This window comes from Leptinotarsa decemlineata, unplaced genomic scaffold, assembly GCF_025532065.1.
Source record: "Leptinotarsa decemlineata unplaced genomic scaffold, Ldec_3_MD MMD2_tig00026336_RagTag_RagTag, whole genome shotgun sequence".
Taxonomy (NCBI): domain Eukaryota; kingdom Metazoa; phylum Arthropoda; class Insecta; order Coleoptera; family Chrysomelidae; genus Leptinotarsa; species Leptinotarsa decemlineata.
Window position 1 is genome coordinate 14,022,250 of NW_027412692.1, and position 18,911 is coordinate 14,041,160.

Here is an 18,911-nt window from a genome sequence, read left to right on the forward strand (position 1 = left end):
ATGGTGGTTGCATACCATAAGAGAAGAATTCGATAAAGAACAGGAATATGAAAAACCTCTGACGCACCAGTAAAGCAAGATAAATATTGATCACGTAGCCCAGCCGAGGTAGGCAATTTAATTAATAGAAAAACCTAATCTAATTGTGCAAACGTTATTAATTACTGTCTCAGATATGACTGAAAAGAAGTCCACTCTTCGGAAGTGGAATGCGAATGAGCAGACACGATGTGATATGAATTTTCCAATATTTGCTCAATACGGGTAGTTCTGGTTGAGATTCTGTTTTTCATCAGTAAATTCTCATCATTATTATTGAAAGGATGTATGTCTTCTGGAATGATTTCACAGCGAAACAAGACCTACTTCAAAATGTTGAGGAAAACGCAGAGATGAATGAAAATCTATCTAGTGCCACATATGCAATGCAAACTATAAAAAATGAAGTGAGTTTCAACGTAGCAAAGACTGTATATTTCAGTTATTTCCAGAGTACAGTCTCTTATAGTGTCAAATTTTCGGGAACTTATGTCGATATCACCTCGACATTTATTTTACGAAAGAGAGCTAGGCTGTCACTCCTATATAAAGAACAATTATCAGAAGTCGAAACTTGTGCAAGGTAAGGATTAATGAGGTCTCACTTCCCGCAGTTGGGATCCAATCAGAGTTTACATAGCGGTACATTGGTTTCAAGTGCATTTTAGTAACTTTTGATATATTTATTCCTGTATACTTCTGTTCTATATTTGTTTCATCCTTTTGGTTCATTTCTTCAAATAACTAATACTATATACTATACTACACTACATACTATATAGTATGGAGTACAAATAGTTTTACTCATTACCAAATGACCAATCATTACCCTTACAAATCCTGTTGACTGAAATTCAATAACATCATTAAATTTTTTCTTTTGATGCTATCAAGATTAAATCCTGAGAGAAAGTCCATCTCGTCAGAATTAGAACGAATCATCAATAATACATGACTAAGGTGCATGAGTATGAATTCAAAAACAAGAGTAGAATTATTTTATTTTTAGATTGTATCAATTAAAGCAGAATTCAAGTTCCCTTTGGATCAAAGAAAACTGAAGCGTCAATCATCTCTCTAGGAAATTATTTCTAGTTTAAACACAAACGAAGTAGACAGGTCAGTATTGAACAAATCTGAAAAATGTTTCTAGAGGCTGAAGACAATAAATATATGTATATTGCGCTCTCGGACAGGACCTTTTCGGCCTTCTGATTCTCCATCTTTGTAGAAGAAATATAGGAAGTTTCTTCAGTTACACACTAGAGGAAAACATACGACCATGGCAAGTTATTTCAATCGTATGAACAATGATATAAACATTGAATGACACATTGAAATCGCTTTTTCCATTCAAATAGTGCCGTGGATCGTATATTTTTGACACCAGATGATTACAGCATATTTCTCTGTTTAAAAATCTGTTCAAAATCTGTTTTTCCGTTAATCAGCTGTCGCCCCCATACGAACGACAACTCTCAGAAGTTGAGAAACTTGTGCGAGCTAAGGACTAACGAGGTCTTACCTTTCAACGTGTGATTTCTAACACGGTTTCAGAATCATCCCCGCTTCAACCAGATCGGCCTGCCGATCGTGAGTCGGGCGCACTACCACCGCGGCCAATTCCACAACACTTGCATCTGCATCTTGATTTGAATGTTGCAAAGCAGATTCGGACATTTCTGTTTCTTATTGTTTTGCAGGAACACAAATTATTATTCTTTCAAGATTAGACTGAACATCTATATTATTTTTTACACGCTTTATATTAGCTTCACCCGTATGTATGTTTGTTTGCATGTATGTTTGTTTGTAACTCTCAAGCTCGGGATCTGTATTGGCAGAATTATCGGCATTATTGCTTGATGTATTCGCGGGCAGATGGCGTTGTACGTAATGTACGTACGTAATGTGAGTGTGATCATGAATAAATATGAGCAAGTGTTTACTTGTTTGTATTAAATCCAGGTATCCACCTTCGATTAGTTTGTTAATTTCTTTTATTGCACGGCTGATCTCTATGAAAAATAAAATAAAAATTCAAAGACTTGTTTTCGTCAACAACGGAAACAAACTGATATAAAGGATTGTTTTTGCAGTGAAATGTTATTTCCAACTCAGTTGTTGTGCTGTAAGTTTCATTTAATATCCGCGTAATTAACGGCAGAACTGGAAGTGAGATAACAAGGTACATATGCACTTTTTTGTCAACATATGAGTAATAAAAGATATCAGTGATTGCCCAGACTGATGCGTTATTATGCCTGACAATATTAATAGTCGCAAAATGTTATTGTTTCGATTTTCGATATAACACAAAAAAAGTTTTAAATAAATAACAATAGCAACACGAGCACATAGGAGGAAGTATTAATATCTAATTTCTTGCCTTGACTGGTTCCGTTACAATAGAAAAGAAGGATACACGGATAACAACAATCAACAATACGAGGTTTGTTAAAAGAATAAGGTGAATGTTCAAATATCGCGGAGTACGTTGGCGAGAGGCATAAAAGTTAGAAGTGTTTCGCGAAATAAGTGATCAAAAACACTTAAAACGTTGACAGTGGCATACGGTGACTGTGCCCTGAGTCAGAAAAATGTTTACAAATAGCACGAGCTTTTTATAGAAGGTTTAGAAGATGTGAATGATGACGCTGTTCCTGGACGCCCCATCAAATCAACAACGCATGAAAATGCTAAAAAATTGAAGAAAATTATTATGAAAAATCGTCGAATACCTATCAAAGAAGTTGCCTAAAGGGTCATAACTTGTGACGAATCATGGGTATATAGTTATGACATCGACACTAAAGTTAAATCGTCCAAATGGAAAAAGCCAAAAGAGCCAAGACCAAAAAAAAAGACGCCAAGTTGTATCAAATACACACATCGGAAAAGTCTAGGGATATTTTTATAACATACTAAATATCATAAAAATAAATGCATGAGGTCGTTTAATTTCGATTAAATTGGTACACTCGACCACCCTGTAGATTTCTATGGGTTGAACAAAGCCTGCAAAAACGGTAACTAATCTTTTATCAAGTTTTTTACAAACTGTAGGTTTTCGGCTAAAATGAATAATCTGAAAGTGTCGAGTTTGTACATTCTATGCAGTTTTTGCTCAGCAATTGAACTGGAAATATTGTGCTTTAACATGGAACGCCATCACTTACCATTGGCTGAGATGAATAGAGCTGTAGGGCTTCTTCAAGGTGGCATGCGACAAAATGATGTAGCTCTTCGTTTGGGGGTCTCCCAAAGTGTTATCAGTCGATTGTGGCGGCGTTTCCGTGAAACTGGCAGTCCAGCCGAACAACATCCAGGGCGAGGACGCGCTACAACTGCAGTTCAAGACCGATTTTTGGTCTTAACCGCAAGAAGACAACCGACAATCACAGCACCTGAGCTGGTTAACGTGTTGCAGCAGACGCACCAGGTAACCATTGGTCGTGATACTGTCAGAAATCTACTGCATGAAGCAGATCTCCACAACAGAAGGCCACTTAGATGTCCACCTTTGTCGAGAGGCAATCGCGGTGGAAGATTAGAGTGGTGTCAAGAACATCAAAACCGCAAATGATAATGCACGATAATGCTCGTCCACATGTCGCGCGTCTAGTGACTGACTGGCTCACCAACGAAGGAGTTGATGTATTGCCATGGCCAGCACAATCACCGGACCTGAATCCCATCGAGCATGTGTGGGACATGCTTCAACGAAGAATTACTCCGCATATGGGGAACATTCACACAACGTTTCAATTGAGAGAGCTTTTAATCGCTGAATGGGCAAATGCACCTCAACAAGACATTGACAATCTCATTTTGTCGATGCACAATAGATGTAGGGCCGTAATAAACCAGCGTGGAGGCCATACTTTGTACTGATTCCAATTTTTTTTGTATTATGATTTTTTTTCGGGGTGCCAAAGAAGAGCCATATTTTTTTCTAGTTTTGCTTATATGCGCACTCAGTATTTTTGACCATTTAATAAATTTTGTTGTAAGTTACATTCGTTTAATAATCACCCGTCAACTTTTTTTCCCTAAAGCGATCTAAAAAAATTATTGCCATTTTTAAAAATATCCCTAGACTTTTCCGATGTGTGTAGTTTGTCTCACTGTTTTCTTCGATTACTGTAGCGTAGTGCAACAGAAGTTCTTGCCACATGGTTGTACGCTTACGAGAAGCAATAGGAAGAAAACGTACGGTATGTTGGAAAAACCATCCATGGCTTTTGCATGCACCTTCTTACTCGTCACTGTTTGTTCGTAATTTATTGGCCAAAAACGACACCGTAATTATGCCTCAGCCGCCGTATTCACCAGATTTGTTCTCCTGTGACTTTTCCTTTCCCCGAGATTGGAGAGACCTATGAAAGGGCGGCGTTTTGCAACGATTGGGGAGATGAAAACCGAATCGCCGAGAAAGCTCAAAGACATACCAAAAAGTACATTTCGTAATTGCTTCGCGGATTGGAAAAGCCACTGGCACAAGTGGAAGACTACTTTAAAGGGAACAGAATAGACATTGATGAATAAGTAAATATTTTTTGAGAAAAATGAGAATTTACTTAATTATTTTAAACAAACCTCTAACATTCAGACCGGAAACTAAATCAATGCGCCAATCGCCGATTGTGTCTGTATTCCGAAGCTTATACATTTTGAAACGTTTGTAGCAGATACCTGTAATGCATTAGTGTCGACTTTTGTTAGCATTTGTGTGATATTTTTGTTAGGTTATATACGTTATTTTCATTGATAATTTCATCAGATAAAAATACATTTTTTGAGATAGCTCTTGAGTCATTTCTATTTATACTAACTAGGTCTTTGAAAGTCTATTTATAATATTTTGAACAAAATAAAAATTTTTAAAGATACTTTCTAATCGTATATTGAATGAAATCCATTCAACTTACATTTCAATGACAATGATTGTGATTGTACAATATTGAAGCAGCTTGAAGAGAGCTGTTCCTTTTGGTTCCTAAAACTGAATTGTCTTAAGAATAATGTTGTTCGCAAACAACATATTTGTCATTGGCCTGCTAAAAAGTTAGGTTTTCCTAAAAAGTGGTTCTGCTTTATAAATCAAAAAAAACATCAACTTTTCTATTTTTTAAAGTATTCATCTGGTGCTTTCGATTCGTGAGAGTAAAGCGATTAATAAACAAAACCATTCGCAGAAAATGAATCGACTTATATCCTCTATACAAACCTACAATAGTTACTATCTTTTTTATTAATTAGATATGTGTTGATTTTATTTGTTATTGGTCTGAAATCAAAAGTTTATACAAAATAAAAAGTGACTAATAATTCTAATCTCTAATTTGTTTCTTTCAGGAAAATTCTACTTCAAGAAAATAACTTGAAAGTTCATCTGAATATCTATATGAATATAATAAAATAATGACACTCCTGAGTATTGGAACATATTTTTTATATGTTTATTTGAAGTGCATATCCTTGTATATATTCTTATTGAGAGAAGTTTTCGTATATTTTCTATTATCAGTTTTAACTTTCACTGTTCATGTCTTGGAGATTATTGCCATTCTTGTTGAAATTGTGACTTCGGCAATGTAACGATTATCTCTTATATTTGAGAAACAATATATGTTGACTGTGATATTTTATTTACAAAGATAATAAAAACATTCTGATTATACTTGTTTTCACTTGGGAAAGGAGATAAAGTGATAGATGGGCAATTACAGACTTTTCTTGATAGATTTTAGTGGTAGTGTTTCCTATCTGATTTTATATAGTTCTAGTATATACTAGTATATGGTATATAACTAGGACAACTGGCGACAACTAAGTTAGCGTCCTAAATTAGCGTTAGCGGCCTAACTACTACCTGTTAGTATTACCTCACTACTACCTGTTATTGTTCCTACACTAAACTACCTATAATCTATAGTTTAGCATAGGACCCGTCACAGGTAGTAGTGAAATACATCTACACAGGTAATAGATAGTTAATACTGACAGGTAGAAGTTAGGCCACCAACAAACAACAAAATGGTTTAGACTTTCGCGGCTGAGATTTTCAGTGTCACTGTTTTTCCAGTTTGAAAGCCGTGGATTTTTGGAATTTATTACTGACGTTTCGCTGGCGCGAGTGGCTAGCTTCTTCAGAGGTTTAACCATCTTGGCTTGCTGTCCAATGTATTGAAATTTAGTGATAATGATCTCCTGACTACGCTACCTCACTATTACCTGTTCTTGTTCCTATGCCAAACTACCTCTAATAGGTAGTTTAGCGTAGGAACAATAACAGGTAATAGTGAGGTACTCAATAACAGGTAATAGTGAGGTACTCACTATTACCTGTTATTGTGAGGTACTCACTATTACCTGTTCTTGTTTCTATGCTAAACTACCTCTGGTATGTAGTTTAGCGTAGGAACAATAACAGGTAATAGTGAGGTACTCACTATTGTGAGGTACTCACTATTACCTGTTATTGTGAGGTACTCACTATTACCTGTTCTTGTTTCTATGCTAAACTACCTCTAATAGGTAGTTTAGCGTAGGAACAATAACAGGAAATAGTGAGGTACTCGCTATTACCTGTTATTGTGAGGTACTCACTATTACCTGTTCTGTTTCTATGCTAAACTACCTCTAATAGGTAGTTTAGCGTAGGAACAATAACAGGTAATAGTGAGGTACTACTAACAGCAATGGATCTTCACCAAGTAACGGCCGAATCAATCATAATTAGAGAATCAATTATAAGTGTCAGTCAATCAATAGATACCCGCTTATATAATATTGAGTAGCATCAGCAAAAAAAATGAAATGATTAGAATGAAATGAATTGGTAATCATACTCCTACTAACATTATAAATGTGTGAAGTTTGTGAGGATGGATGAACCTATTGATTGACTGGCACTCTTATATTAACGTACAGCGAAGCTACTGAACCTAGAATCTTGAAATATGCAGGTAGGTTCTTTGTATAGCGTAAATAAGCATTAAGAAAGGAAATAAGGAATTTCCACTCTCAAGGGGGAAAAATAAGGGTCAAAGATTCCACTGAATTTCGTCGGTCTTATCATATCTTCAATTCTATACGTCAATAACGTGTATTGTTAACTATGTCTGTCTGAATGTTGAAATATCAACCAGGGTTGAAATTTCGTGAAAAGGTATGGAATTTGAAACTAAACAACGTATTTCAGTGGAATTTTTAGAAATTTCCGGAGGCAACTCAATTTTTCTAATTGCAGAGCCAAATTTCAATCATATGTTTTAGTTAAACATCCTCACATTTTGCGGACTTCAGTGGAGTCGATGTATGAACGTTTAGAAAAAGTTTTCTTGGCTCTGTCACTGCAGTTACACATCGTTAACAAACAAACAAGCCGAAAAGTGATGAAGAAATTAATGTCGATTGTTGGCGGTAGATAAAAGAAAGGAGAAACGTTCAGTGAGGTGCGACCACCTGTGGTCCTAAACCTGATCTCCGAACAGCTATAATAATTATTTAACCACTTCTTGTCGACTATTGTTTATAGGCCCAATTATCTTTCTGCTTGTGATACAAAGTAAACTGAATTATGTCTTCGGATCATCATGGTATTTCAACTTTACCGAAAAACTTTTTTATGGTGTTCCGCTGAACGATGCTTTCGACAAAGAATTAATGAACGGCACGAAGACATCTCCTAAGATGAAAATTCATTTATTGAACACAAAAACAAAGAATTTTTTTTCAAGTTCGTTGTTGTGGTGTTTTGACGTAGCTTGTCCAGTGAAATGCATTCATCATGAACAAAATTTAAAAATTTGTTTGAAGGTGGTTGACAATGTTTCGTGGTGTATTTATAATAATAATAATAAATGAATTTATTGACAGCTGAAATAAAATGATACAATATGGAGAAAAACAAAATACAAATTTGTCAATAGGATACAAGATTGAACAGAGTTCATTCTTCCTCTTGCACCTTACAAAAAAAAATGAAAAAGATGAAAAAAAAATAAATAAAATAAATAACAAAGGACCTAAAATAAAATTTAAATTGTGATAGCGGGTACAACATTCAGTTCATGAGGCGGATATCGATACAAACATAAGGATACTACAAATATTTTAGCTATGGCCTACAAGAGCCAATGTGTCATAGAATATATTCGGGTATTATTGATTTTTCAAAAGGTGTTTTTTCAGGCAGTACCTGAAACTGGAAACAGATTTCGACCAAAAGGAAGGTGGTAGGTTGTCCTAGAATTCAGCTATCGTATATGTAAATGACCTTTTGAATAGTTCTATGGAGTGTCTAACAACATGGATCATTTTGTGCCTGATGTTCACATTATGAATATCAGTTCGATAAGTTATTTTGTTATACAGGTAGGGAGGTGTTCTATTGACAATAACTTTATGAAATAATGTCGAAGAATGAAGAGTCCGCCTATCGTACATTTTCAGCCACCTAGCTTTTTTGAGTGTATGAGAAATCGGTTCTCTTTTCTTGATACCGTATGAAAGTCTCAAACAAGAGTTTTGAACTCTTTGAATTCGTTGTTGCTCATTTTTATTCAGAAAATAATGATACACTACGTCACAATGATTGAAAATAGATAATATCAACGAATCACAAATGAGTAATTTGGTTTTTAGGCTCAAGACATGCCTATGAGGGTATAATACTTTCATTTTCCCAAATGCTCTTTGAATCAATGTTGAAGTATGTTTTTTGAATTTGAGTTCATCATCGATACAAACTCCTAGATTTTTAACCTGATTTACAACCGGTAAAACAGTGTCATCAATTTTTATGATTAGATCTCATAGTTTTGACCTTGCGACTTTCCTTCCAAATACAATCATAGAGCATTTGGAATTTTCAACTTCCAGGGCATGTTTCCCCGATACATTAACAAATTGATTCAAATCGTCATTAATGATATTTTCGCTTTGCTGTACAGAGTCAGGAGTAAAAGAATAATACAACTGTGTGTCATCGGCATACATATGATATTTGAGTTTTTTCAAACAGGTTGTCAAATGGGAGGTGTAAATTATGTAGAGGATAGGTCCAAGGATTGAACCCTGTGGGACACCTGAAGAAGTATTTTTGAAATCTGGCATGCGGTTCTCCACTCTAACAATTTGTTGTCTATGTGAAAGATATGAATCGAAAAATTTCAAAGTGTTTTGACAAAGTCCATTATAATGTAATATAGATCGAAGTAGTTGATGATTCAATGTATCAAAAGCTTTGCTAAAGTCGATCAATAGTAGGACAGTGGGGTCGAGTGACCCCAATTATACCTAATTTGTTGTATTTCACTCAAACATGTAGGTATTATGAAGAAAAACAACTACAACCCAGTACTTTGAAATGTGTAATTGACTTAGTAGAATCCTACTTCAGCAAGTGCTGAAAATGTGACCCATTTGCTTCCATACAATAATACAGATTTTGTTCAAAGCTATCCCTAACATTCTGTAGCATATCAGGTGTTATACTTCTGCACTCTGCTGTAATTCGTTGGCGAAGATCTTCTATGGACTCGGGCTGCGTAGCAAAACATTTATATTTCAAGTGTCCCCAAAGGAAGCAGTCTAAAGGCGATAAATCAGGTGACCTGGCAGGCCATTCCATGGGGCCTCTCCTTCCAATCCACCGTCCAGGAAACCGGTCATCTAAAAACTCTCTTACCGGAGCAACATGTGAGGAGGTGCTCCATCTTGCTGGAAATGAAGCCGATCATCATTATGATTTTGGTCATTTTCAATTATTTCTGTTATGAGAGAATCAATTGTATCTTCAAGCATGTTCAGGTAGACCTCACCAGTTAAATTCCCAGGAATAAAAAGTGGCCCTTCGATATGACTACCTAATATGCCACACCAGACATTGATTTTTTGAGGGTACTGGATATGGACCTCTCGGAATAAGTGTGGGTTACTGTCATCCCAGTAACGGCAATTATGCCTATTCACAGCTCCATACAAAAAAAATGTACTCTCATCGGAAAAGCACGTGTTGAATGATAGGTGCGGATCATCAATTAGTAGCTGGCTCAGTTGTTCACAAAATTGCAGCCTTCTATCAGGATCATCTTCATTGAGTTCCTGTTCTAATTTAATTTTGTACGGATGAAATTTATAGGCTTTTAATATCCGTATTATGGACGAACGGGAGACACCTGAAGCTGCAGCAAGCTGACGGGTACTTTGAGTATGAACCAATTCAACATGTCCCAAAACAGCGACTTCCACTGCTTCATTTCTGATCGGTTTCCGTAGTTGGTGTTTCACATTACAGACAGATCCGGTATCGACAAACTTTTGGACTAACTTGGCAACGTACGACAACGTTATTAAAGAGGCGAGCAGTAAGTCTAGCACAACTATTATTATGTTGATAATAAAGTTTACCAACTTAAACTCGTTCAGGAATGGAATAAACCATTTTTACAGTATAGTTGAAATAATTTCAAAAGCAACCGAACTGAATCAATGAACGTTTGCATAAATTCTTTTTGTACACTTATCTGCTGTTGTTATTTGAACCAAAAAACGCTCGAGAGAAATTGAGGAATATAGTAGTGATAAAAATGCCGTTTTTTTCCGCATTTTCATTAACACCAAAAATATCGAGTAAATGTTCTTGCTTTTTTTATAACTATTCAAGTAAATACAACAAATTAGGTATCATTGGAAAGAGAATTTCGTGCCTTTTCAAATGATATATCACTCGACCCCACTTTCCATTTAAAATTTTAGGGTTGTTACTCACCCTCGCTAGGGGGTTGAAGACACAGGTAGAAAAGTACATATAAAATATGTCCCCCTCAAAAGCAAAATTGACCTGTTCGAGCATTTTTGCGTTAAGTTACAAAAAAAAAGGAGAAAAGCAAGGTGCATACTTTTCGTTGGACCACTCGATATGCTGTATGTTATAGTTACACCTTCACTCATTACGTTTCAGATGAAAACTGTCCGGGTCATTCGTACTTTTCGGCGCCTCAATTTGGCCATACTCAATGGAAAACCATCTGCATCACATTTATGAAAAAAGTGAAAGGATGGACATTTGAGAACCTCTTCAAGTTCTCTGGAAAACAACTATAAAAATCATTCTGCATTTTACCATTCTTTCATGTTATTTATTAGCACAGACGTGATTATAACTTTTTCATATCATTGGACAACTGGCAAACAGTGGGATGCTGATTCAATGCATTCATATAAATGTCCAATTCATCTTCAGAACTCTCCACATTATCTTCAACGTGTTCACTATCTTCCACATCATCAGTAGCAAAGTACTTCTCTTCTGCGTCGTTATCCATCTCCTTTATATTATCATATAACGAGTTATTATCGACAGTTTCATAATCAAATTCCTTATCGTTACCATCTAAAAAACTTTGATACATTGATGACACAAATTCTTTTTGGAGGAGTATCTTCTCCGTTGCGCTCACATAATTCGGTTTAGATTTGGGTTTGGGTCGATATAATTTATCCTCCTCAAATTCCCCCCATCTGGATGTCGATGGAATCGGAGTAGGTGGTCTACTATCACTTTCATCTGGAGTGTCCTCTTCTTCTTCTTCTTCCATTTGACTGTCTTCAATTTCTTCTTGTTTCTTTCTGGATAATTCAACGTCTTGTCGTTCAATTCCCTCCATTAATATTGTCACAAGCGTTTGTTCTCCCTCCACATATTTGTCCCGTTCTTTGACCTCATCTGCTGTCATATACTGCCCAACAAGTTGTTCGTATAAGAGAGGATTTCGCTTCATCATTTCTATTTCAGAAAAATACGATTTTTTTTCGACCATCTCCTTCAAAGCCTCGAATCTTCGATTCTTTACTTTTTTACAAGAATTTTTTTCCGAAGAACTTTCATAAAGATCATCGAGTACCACTTTGATTTCTATCGAATCTGGCTCGAAATTTTTGGTGAATTGTTCGAAGTACCCCAATTGATTTTGTTTCAAGTATTTTCCAAATTTCATTAGAAATTGCAATTTATTCTCTTTGAGCAGTTTGAGAGCAATCTCATATTTTTCGTGGATTGTCAAATCAGCTTCCCACCTTTGTTGATTTTTGAAGCAAATTTCTTGGTTGTACGTTAGGAAACTGATAATTTCATCTTTCTCCCAATCTATGTTCTCCTCGCCAGCAACAGCTGCTTCTTCAGCTTCATCAGCTCGTTCATGATCGGTCTCAACTTCCATAGACATCGTTATTTCGATTCTTTTGTGCGATTATCTGTAACATAATGATATATGATTAATTCAACGCAGAAATACTTGAATAACCGGGAGATGAAGCCACCAAAAACACTGAACAAGATCTGCCGAAAATATCGCCGCTGTTTGTGAGAGTGTGCAGGAAAATCAGAGGCAGTCGATTTCGCGTCGCTCATTAGAACTCTGCCTTTCGCAGATCACAACGTGTGTTCGCTGAATGGACACTGGAGCAGTTGATAAATGACAATAATTTTCATCGAATAAGCCACAAACTACAACAGTCTTCATAGCCAACATAACTCATGCCGCCGGTCAAATTCGGCCTGATTTATGCGCTAAAGTCATGGAAAATTGGATGATATCTCACATACACTTTATTTAATTAAAATTTAAACTCAAGAAGCGCTTAATGAAAAACTATACACAATATTAAACTGAATTTTAGGCATCTAGTGTTTCCATGAATCCAGCTCATCAATAATTTGAATTTAAATAACTTTTACTTCCCACTTAATCAATTAATACACGTTTCACACACCAAAACTGAAGAACTGTATCTGTTGTTAGTACTGTATCAATAAATCATTAGAAGCAAGAGAAATGTGTAATGATATAGTATGATCAATTCAAAAACTGTCAAGACTCCAATTCTACCTGATGAAAAAACTTTCAAGAAAATTTCAGAACATATTGCATATCGACGATATATTGGAAAAAACTTGAAAGAAACTTCATTTTGAGATTTTATTTATCACGTAGAATAGAGACACATCACTTAGTTTTAAAATATTTTGTATTCAAAAATTGCTCAACCACCGATGAAGCTGTTTGGAACTACAAAACAACTTCAATTTCTTCATAAAACAAAATTTAAAATATAGACTTTTTAATCCCTCCAAAAAAAATATACCCTTGTCGGTATCTACCTAGTACAAAAGAAGTGGCACGTAAAAATTTTAATACTTACCCTGACCACCAGAGGGCGATGGCAGTACGATGACAACAGAACTGGAAGGCAGGCACTGACAAACCAGTCGGCTTTTCAATTTCATTTAATTTTGTGACCTACATCCCGACTTCGATATGATTTGGCCGACTGGATGATTGCTAGCTACCCAATTTTGTTGATAATCACATTAAATACTGATATCATACTGCCATCGCCCTCTAGCGGTCAGGGTAAGTTCTAAAATTTCAAGTGAAACGAAAATGCCACTTCTGATCTTCTATGTACTCTTGTATTCTTTGTCAATATTGAAAAAACCAAAATCGTTTGAATTCACCAAAATAAGTGTATGAGCTTTGTATATAGATTATATATACAAAGGTATGGTAATGGACCCGCCATCTATCAGACAAAATCAAAACTGTCACTGTAATATTGTGAAGGTTATGTTTATGTTGTTTTGCTAATCATAACCTATAAATTTTTAATTTAGTTCTGAGTTAAGAAGTTCTAATTTAGTTATTCGGTTGTTCCTACATAGTTTCTGATGATTTGGAGTCGAAATTAAGAAATGACAACGCAAAACTCACCTCAGTAAGTTGTCTAAATAAATTCCTGAACTGCTAAACACATTCACAAGTGAGTTAATATTAGTTTAACTTTCATGGCACAGTCACATCATCTGCTTATTTACTTCACTTTCACTTTCAATTATTTTGTTACCTATTATATAGACACTTGGGACAATATCTTCAAACGATTATCATATTGCCAAAATAAAGGATTAATATGACTACGTAGGTAACGGAATGTCATCTTGAATTTAGACAGGTTGGAGCCTGGCTCCCTTACCCTTTGGAATGATACGTAGGTAACTTTGTAAACTTTGTAACTTTTAAACTATTCTAATTAGTTCGCCTACTACCTGGTAGATAGATATAGGTAATATACCATTTTGCCATCTATCTGACAAGGACAATACATTTATGTGATCTAAAGAGAAAAGAGAAATCTATTTTATCAGTAGGGTTTGTCATTTGTCATGTCACGTTATCAGTGTTGCCAGGTGTGAAAAAATTTCCTCAGATTTTAACTTGAAACAGTTTCTCTTCATATTATGAGAAATGTAAAGAAAAATTAGTCACGAAATTCGGTTACTAAAAATTTCGGATTGAGCATGCTTTCGAGTTATAGCTTTCAGCCACTCCATTTCATTACAAGGTTTCAGTTAAGTATGTTAGTTCGAGTCAAATCTTGCATCTAACATTCAAATCAGGTTGGATAATGTCATTCTACATCCAATATGGCGGAGCGCACAAACTAGTTATTTTATAAATGATGTGGGTATCAAATGAGAGAGATTGCTTAAAGGGTTAACAAAACATGACCTCACTCTAAATCTATTATGGCGGATGGCCCAAGATGGTGGACTAGTTTTTAGGCGTTCTATGATATGGATATCAAAAGAGAGAGTTTTTTAAAAAGAATGCAAAAAATCAGTCTCATCACTCTTAATACAATATGGTGGATGTTTCTCATGCATCCACATGATATGCAACACAATCATTGGTTATTCTTTCATCGTTTTCATTAATACAATTGAGCGAATAAGTGAAAAATGTTACTCTGTCTTACACTTTTCGTATAAGCCTGTCACTCTTTTTCTTGTTTTTGTTTATTCATATCAGTTTTGCAAATAAGAAGATGCATGAGTACCCAAATTAAATATGAAAGTACTGTAGTTACAATTTTAAGAAGAACGTCTCTACTTCAGTGAGAATAATGGTCTCAAATGCCATTTGGTAGGAAAAAATCCAAAGATTTGTTTATTTGAATTGTCTAGAGAAGTAATAAAATGTCATCTGGCAACACTGTAGTAAATAAATATTACTTATCCGTCAGAATAGTCTCTGTTTTTGTTTATATAACCTATTTTATTCAAATTGTTGATTGTAGGATTTGTGAAACAAAATGCAGCTGTACTTCAGTTGAACTAGCAATGGGTGGACATAAGACTAACTTGATGTATTTTTAAGTTACCCCTAAAAGTTTCAAAAGTAAGTTTATATGACCTTGGTCTGCTATCTGTATCCTTTTTTTTATCAAGTAATTTCAAGTAATATCTATAAAATACAAGAAGTAGGTATTAGACGCTGACTCACTCTAGCTAGATGAGACAATTTTAATATTGAGAACCAAATGTATTCGGTTTGTGAAAGTTCTGGAAATAGAATCAAGAATCATGTAAAATTTAGGAGTGTTTTGAGTTCTCTTATCATATCCTTCTCGATTTCTGGAATTGGATATTTTGTGCTTTGATTATTAAAACGATGAATCAACAAAAATAATGTGATTCATTTCTCTTGCCCGAGTCGTTACTCAGTATCTTGACGAGGTTCAACTCACACATTAGTTTGGCCTGCGGACAGTCCGGAATCCAAACCCGTTGAACATGTTTGGGATAGGCTTAAGAAACTTTTACAGAGACATGTGCCGGCTCCCAGAAATTCTAGAGAGCTACGCAACATACTGGAACAAGAATGGGAAAATCTTCCGCATTAAGTAATTCAAAATCTGATCCAAAGCATGCCTTGCCGTTTGCAAGCTGTTATCACTATAAGAGGAGGAAATACCTGTTACTGAAGCCCTTACTTTTTTTACCAAATGCATATTAGGTGACCCTAATTTTATGCACGGCAATGTATAAATAAAAATTTAAATTTCATCAGGTCATTATTCTTTCAACTTGAAAATGATTGTCGAAGAGGTCCATTGAAAAATAAAAATGTTTATTGGGAATACTCCAATTTTTTTATAACATATTTGGGCCACTCTATCAAACGAATGCTTTCTTCTTGCAGATTCCAAACCAAAATGCGAAACCGTAGCCTTTATGTGAACTGGAATTGGAACACCCTCTGTGGAGAAGAAGGATTTAGTCTCTGGTCAATTCAGCGCCATGACTTTGGTCTTTGTTTCCAAAGACTGTGCCTCCACATCCCAGTCCTTATTCTGCTAGCCGTCTTCTCATCATATTATTTTGGTAGACAGGAAGGTTTCGTAACAAGAGGAAAGTGGCAGAAAAGGGCAATCAAAATAAGATGCGTAATATCTCTCCTACTCAGCTTTTTACCTGTAGTACAACATTACATCGAGATTTACAAAAGTACCACTGCAGTGGAGATCATATCATTTTTCCAGAGTGCTGTGCAAGCCATAGCGTGGTTTACTCATTTCATATATTTGCTGGGCTTGAAGAAGAGGCTCGGAAAGAGTCCTCGAGGTCCGATTAGCATGTGTATCATTTGGTCTCTTATTTTCGCGCTGACTGTTGTATCTACCAGAAGCCATTATCTGCTATACAAATATTCTTTCCAGTTTAACTACAGTATTAATCTTGCTTACGGGTTTAGTATAGCTTATTTGATTCTTCAAATTTTATATGCCGCCACATTGATTCCTGGAGAAGGACATACAACCTATTTGAATTTTTCTGAGCAGTATACGGAGGTGAGTTCAAGTTTTTTAAATTTATTTCTGAGCAGCTGCGGACGTTAGTTGCTTGACATTAGGTTGAGTTGAATTAAATAAGTATTCACTGAGATATTACAGTTTAATATAGAGTCATTTGAACGGACAAAACGTAATACATTCAGCAAACAACTGGGTTCATCCATTTCAAGTAAATTAACTAAAAGAACAATTTGTTCAGGTCAGTCTCGACTTACCTACACTGTAGGTTAATGGACTGACACCTATCACAAAACAACTATTCCCCTGGCTAATACCACGAAGGCTGTTGAATTATATCTGACAGGTGTCAACACAGGAAACTTCACAGAAGTATTTCTTGCATATGCTGTTGGCAATACAACCGTTGGAATCGATTTTCAATTATAGGACCTGGCAATGAATTGTGGCATTATTACATCAAATCACCATCATGGTTACCCAGAAAGTTTCATCTGTGTAACCATGGCCACAACAAGTATTTTCTCGAAGTTTTCCATTCTATAAGAAAAATAAGCTCAATAATTTGACAGCTGTCATGATTTCAAATAAGCAGTTACTCAAATGTTAGCAACTATGGTAGCCAGGAACAGGTTTTATGAAGTAGATGAAGTAAGATCCATTTAGCCACTTCCTAGAGAGTGGATGTTGGATCCGTGATTGTCTGAGGTATCCCAAATGATTTAAAGTCAAGTATCTACCTTTTTATAGAGCATGCATGTCATAAAAGGGAATTATATTTCGTGTGGATCATGTGCGATGTTGTACGTAGGTCAAACTGGAAGAATATTCAAAGCACGCTTGAAAGAACATAGAGAAGTTCCTAAAATGGAAAAGAGGAAACTTCTTACATGGGTTCAAACATGAATTCAAAATGCTTTCTTTCCAAAAGTAAGGCTGAAAACTTCTGCAAAGTAAAGAAATACATTCAGAAATTCTCAATGTCTCAATGACTAGGACCCAATGAATTGAGAATTATATCTGCTCTCACTATATATCTCCCTATAGCTTTGAATACATTATTCAGGTAACTGATATTTCAGAATGTAGAATAGTAACTTGAAATGAATTCATCATTCCCTCTTAAGGAAGCTCTTGAATAGTGAAATATATGTTATAGTTTTGAAAACCTTTTATAGGAACGATCTTACAGTTTAGTAAGTTTCAATAATATTTCCTCCTCATATTTCAGATTGGCGAAAATCAACCTTTAAACAGCAATGCCTACGTACGATTCCTGGAAGAAGGGGATCCCTCTTACCTTGGAATCGCTATGGAACATACTCATTGGATTTCTCGACTTTTTTTCTCTTGGGTCAATCCTTTGATGTCAAAAGGAGTGGACGGAAAACTGACTCACGTTGATGATTTGTATGATTTACCCATATCCTTGAATTGTGGGTATGTTAGTGGGAAATTAACAAAATATCTCGAAAATGAGGATCAGTCCGTTGCGGATAATTCAGGTAAGTTGTTCTGTATTGTCTCTAACAAAGAATATATCAAATTCCCTTATATATGAAGGTAGCAGTAGATTAATTCGATAGAGGTCTTATTGAAATTATGTACGTTTGATTCATTCTGAACAATTCAAATATGTAGTACCAACACAATTGTGTGTCATAACCAGATATTTTTGTTGTGAGAATTTTTCTAGTCAAAGGTGTATCGATTCTACTGTTACATAGTTGGCGGCAATGTGAAGCTTTGATTCTCCTTAGTTGAAAATAATTGTTAATGCCGAAAACAAGAAAGAGCAGTCCAGCGATAGACTGTGACGTGTGGGTTAGGTTAGGTTAGGAGAAAGAGCAGACCGGCGATAGACTGTGACGTGTGGGTTAGGTTAGGTTAGGTTAGGAGAAAGAGCAGACCGGGGATAGACTGTGACGTGTGGGTTAGGTTAGGTTAGGTTAGGAGAAAGAGCAGACCGGGGATAGACTGTGACGTGTGGGTTAGGTTAGGAGAAAGAGCAGACCGGCGATAGACTGTGACGTGTGGGTTAGGTTAGGAGAAAGAGCAGACCGGCGATAGACTGTGACGTGTGGGTTAGGTTAGGTTAGGTTAGGAGAAAGAGCAGACCGGCGATAGACTGTGACGTGTGGGTTAGGTTAGGTTAGGAGAAAGAGCAGACCGGCGATAGACTGTGACGTGTGGGTTAGGTTAGGTTAGGT

The 18,911-nt window shown here is 35.8% G+C and overlaps 3 protein-coding genes and 1 long non-coding RNA gene across 5 annotated transcripts in view; 2 read left to right on the forward strand and 2 right to left on the reverse strand.

Moving 5' to 3' along the window:
- LOC111503989 (serine protease Hayan) overlaps positions 1-18,911 on the reverse strand; it is a 200,153-nt gene that overhangs the window by 14,430 nt on the left and 166,812 nt on the right. The gene's annotated exons all lie outside the window — the stretch shown is intronic.
- Positions 1,951-5,720, forward strand: LOC111503979 (uncharacterized). The gene is made up of 2 exons (XR_002721937.2): positions 1,951-2,227; positions 5,398-5,720. It is a non-coding gene; the product is annotated as an uncharacterized lncRNA (long non-coding RNA).
- LOC111503987 (coiled-coil domain-containing protein 97) lies at positions 11,168-14,070 on the reverse strand. The gene is made up of 2 exons (XM_023158440.2): positions 13,821-14,070; positions 11,168-12,303 (listed from the first exon to the last, which is right to left on the reverse strand). The coding sequence occupies exon 2, from the start codon at positions 12,273-12,275 to the stop codon at positions 11,208-11,210; it is 1,068 nt and encodes a 355-aa protein (XP_023014208.2). The 5' UTR covers positions 12,276-12,303; positions 13,821-14,070; the 3' UTR covers positions 11,168-11,207.
- LOC111503985 (ATP-binding cassette sub-family C member 10) overlaps positions 13,787-18,911 on the forward strand; it is a 39,083-nt gene continuing 33,958 nt past the window's right edge. Inside the window, exons 1-3 of one of the 2 annotated variants that reach the window (XM_074183244.1) lie at positions 13,787-13,824; positions 16,092-16,740; positions 17,933-18,206. In XM_074183244.1, the coding sequence (XP_074039345.1) occupies positions 13,802-13,824; positions 16,092-16,740; positions 17,933-18,206 (946 nt within the window). In that variant the 5' untranslated portion in view covers positions 13,787-13,801. Of the gene's footprint in view, positions 13,825-15,118; positions 15,288-16,091; positions 16,741-17,932; positions 18,207-18,911 lie in introns of those variants that run through there. The other variant, XM_023158438.2, reaches the window with a different exon arrangement.